At 55.9% G+C, this 2,609-nt stretch overlaps 1 protein-coding gene across 3 annotated transcripts; it reads right to left on the bottom strand.

Annotated features, from left to right (window-relative positions):
* Positions 1–200: 200 nt before the first annotated feature.
* KLHDC9 (kelch domain containing 9) lies at positions 201–2,607 on the bottom strand. Of its 3 annotated transcripts, XM_024757210.1 has the most exons (4): positions 1,709–2,401; positions 1,265–1,424; positions 975–1,173; positions 201–706 (listed from the first exon to the last, which is right to left on the bottom strand). In XM_024757210.1, the coding sequence occupies exons 1-4, from the start codon at positions 2,227–2,229 to the stop codon at positions 540–542; spliced, it is 1,047 nt and encodes a 348-aa protein (XP_024612978.1). In that variant the 5' UTR covers positions 2,230–2,401; the 3' UTR covers positions 201–539. The 3 variants fall into 3 exon arrangements, with proteins under 3 accessions (XP_024612978.1, XP_024612999.1, XP_024612989.1); XM_024757231.1 differs by lacking the exon at positions 201–706 and having other exon boundaries at positions 1,019–1,191; positions 1,264–1,424; positions 1,709–2,594; XM_024757221.1 differs by lacking the exons at positions 201–706; positions 975–1,173 and having other exon boundaries at positions 1,286–1,453; positions 1,709–2,607.
* Between the last annotated feature and the right edge of the window lie 2 nt (positions 2,608–2,609).

Raw genomic sequence — 2,609 nt, forward strand, 5'->3', positions numbered from 1 at the left:
GCTCTAGCCTGAAGCTTTCACCCAGTATTTGGGGTAGAATTTGCACAGGGCATGGGCAAGCATATGATTTGTGGTTTTGGGTCCCTCTGGTTAATGGCTCACAATATCAAACTAGGTCCCATATTTTATCCTTTACCTTGCAAATAAAGATGCGCCTCCTTATTTACTTCCCTCCCCGCCAAAAGATTCAGAAACAAACGTTAACTCTCAGGTTGAAATTTAATCAGCATTTGAAATGAGGCAGATAGCTCTGGTGATAACTAAAGCTTTATGAGTCTGCAACAAAACAGAGGCTTGGGGCTTCCCTGGTGGCGCAGTGGTTGAGAGTCCACTGCCGACGCAGGGGACACGGGTTCGTGCCCCGGTCCAGGAAGATCCCACATGCCGCGGTGCAGCTGGGCCCGTGAGCCATGGCCGCTGAGCCTGCGCTCCGCAACGGGAGAGGCCACAACAGTGAGAGGCCCGCGTACCGCAAAAAAACCAAAACCAAACAAACAAACAAAAAACAGAGGCTTGGTGGTGTATCTTGGCACTATTCTTCAGATAAAGAGGTCCAGAATGCAAACCTGTGGACTAGCTGTCCTGCCATCCTCACCAAAACCCCCAACCAGGTAGAGCTGATCATTCCAAAGGCAGGTCCGATGGCCCACGCGTTTTAGCCCATGGTCTGCAGAGGGGAAGTGGAACCACAGAGAAGGAGACTTTCCTGTTGGGTAAGGGCAAAGGGTGGTTATTGAGGCAGTAGCGCTTTGGCTCCCATGGGGCTCTTAACAAGACCAGATATTTGCTCATTATTTTTCTCCTCCCTGGATTTGTGGGCCTCTTCACAATTTAACATTCTGTGTATTACTTTAATTTGTCGACTAAATCTTCCTTCTCCCTACGCCATTACTCCATCCTCTTTCTTTCTGTAGTCTGCAGGTTCTCCTATCTTCCCACCTTTTCCCCTTCTCAACCATTAAGCCCCTTCTCACGGGTATCATAGATGTAGAGGTCATTGCAGATGGTGTCTCGGGCTCTAGTCAGAGTTTCTCCACCAAACAGCACAGCAAAGGGCCCAACCACAGAACATGAGTGATGCCGGAGTCCTCGAGGCCCCTGCCGGGACCCCTGCCCACTGCTCACGAGACTTGCAAGCTGTTCCATCAAACGGGGGGCAACAGGTGGTTCCTCCTTGGGGGAGAGAGAAGGGACTGTCTGGAGGGATTTGGGCATCCCCATTTTAGCCCCCTTCCACCCTTAGCAAGATGTGAGTAGATAATACCTTAATCTTCCCATGATTCCAGTGCCCAGCTACTTCTGGTTCAGCTGAGTTGCAGCCCCCAAAGAGCAATAGCTGGTGACCTGGGTGGGGCCCAGGACTTTGGAGCAGGGCAGCGCAGTGACCTGAACGTGAGACTGTGTGGTAGCCTTCTTCCTTATAGCTGTGAAATTCAGGCCTGAGTTGGGTTTTCTGGAAAATATAAGTGCTGTACTGCCTTTTCCCCAACCCCCTTGCCAAGGATAGAAAGGAGACATGGGACAGTGCAAAATGTAGTTCGGTTGAGAGGGAGGGTAATATTGATAAAGAGTTCAGCTATCTTAGACATGGAAGATTCCCGGGGAAGGAGGTTTCTAGGGTGAGGATATTAGATAAATTGCCTGCGAAGCTGTTTTTCCAGAGTGTAAGTGAGGGAGCATGAAAGGTTTTGGGCAAGGGGTGTCATACCAATAGGTGCGGGCGCCAGGGTCCAGCCTTAACGTGTAGATGCTTCCATAACGACGCTGAGTGCGAGTCCCGCCCTCCCTGCCTGCCACCCGCAGCTCTCGGTCGGAGAGGCGGGTACAGGTGTGACTACTGAGGCCGGCAGGGGGGTAGCTGCCGGGGGCGGCGGTCCACGCCTCCCACACACCGCGCTCGGTGTCCAGGGCGCTTACTGTGGCCAGGCGGCGCGACCCATCCCAGCCGCCCACCACACAGAGCCAGCGCCCGCCCACCAGCGCCGCGTCGTGGTGGCTGCGCCTCGGGCCGCCCCGGGCTCCCAGCCGCACGGCCTGGCCCTCAGCCGGATCGAAGACCACCATATCACTGCTCGGCTCTCTCGCTCCTCCGGCTAGGAGACCCCCCACCAGATAGAACCGTCCCCGCAGTTCGGTGCATGAATGGAAGGCCCGCGCCAGCAGCGGATCCCGCGCCACCGGCCGCCAAGTCCAGCCTGAGCCCCCTGTCCCACCCACCGCCCCGGCCATGGGCCCGGGGAGGGGCGGGCTGCGGGGCCGACGGCCCGGAGCACCCCTACCTGGGGGCGCAGGCTTCCCCGGAACCGCCTCTACACCCCTACCGGAAGCCTGTCCGGGTCCCCACGTCAAGCCACCTGCTTCTCTCCGCCGTCGCCCAGCAACCACTGCAGCGGCTGCAGCACGACCGCTGCAAACTGAAGGTCGCAAAGCACCGGTTACCGTGGAGACAGGAGACCTGGGTAGCCACCATGAAGTAGTGTTGTCACCATGGCGACAGGAGCTGTGCGAGGTCAATAAAAATCTGGAAAGTCTGTTAAATTCGGAAAGTCTGAGGACAGCCAGTTCCTCAGAAGGACCCATGTTATCAAAAATGTGAATTCACTTGGGAC

Source organism: Neophocaena asiaeorientalis, unplaced genomic scaffold, assembly GCF_003031525.2.
Source record: "Neophocaena asiaeorientalis asiaeorientalis breed wild unplaced genomic scaffold, Neophocaena_asiaeorientalis_V1.1 scaffold830, whole genome shotgun sequence".
In the NCBI taxonomy this organism is placed as follows: domain Eukaryota; kingdom Metazoa; phylum Chordata; class Mammalia; order Artiodactyla; family Phocoenidae; genus Neophocaena; species Neophocaena asiaeorientalis.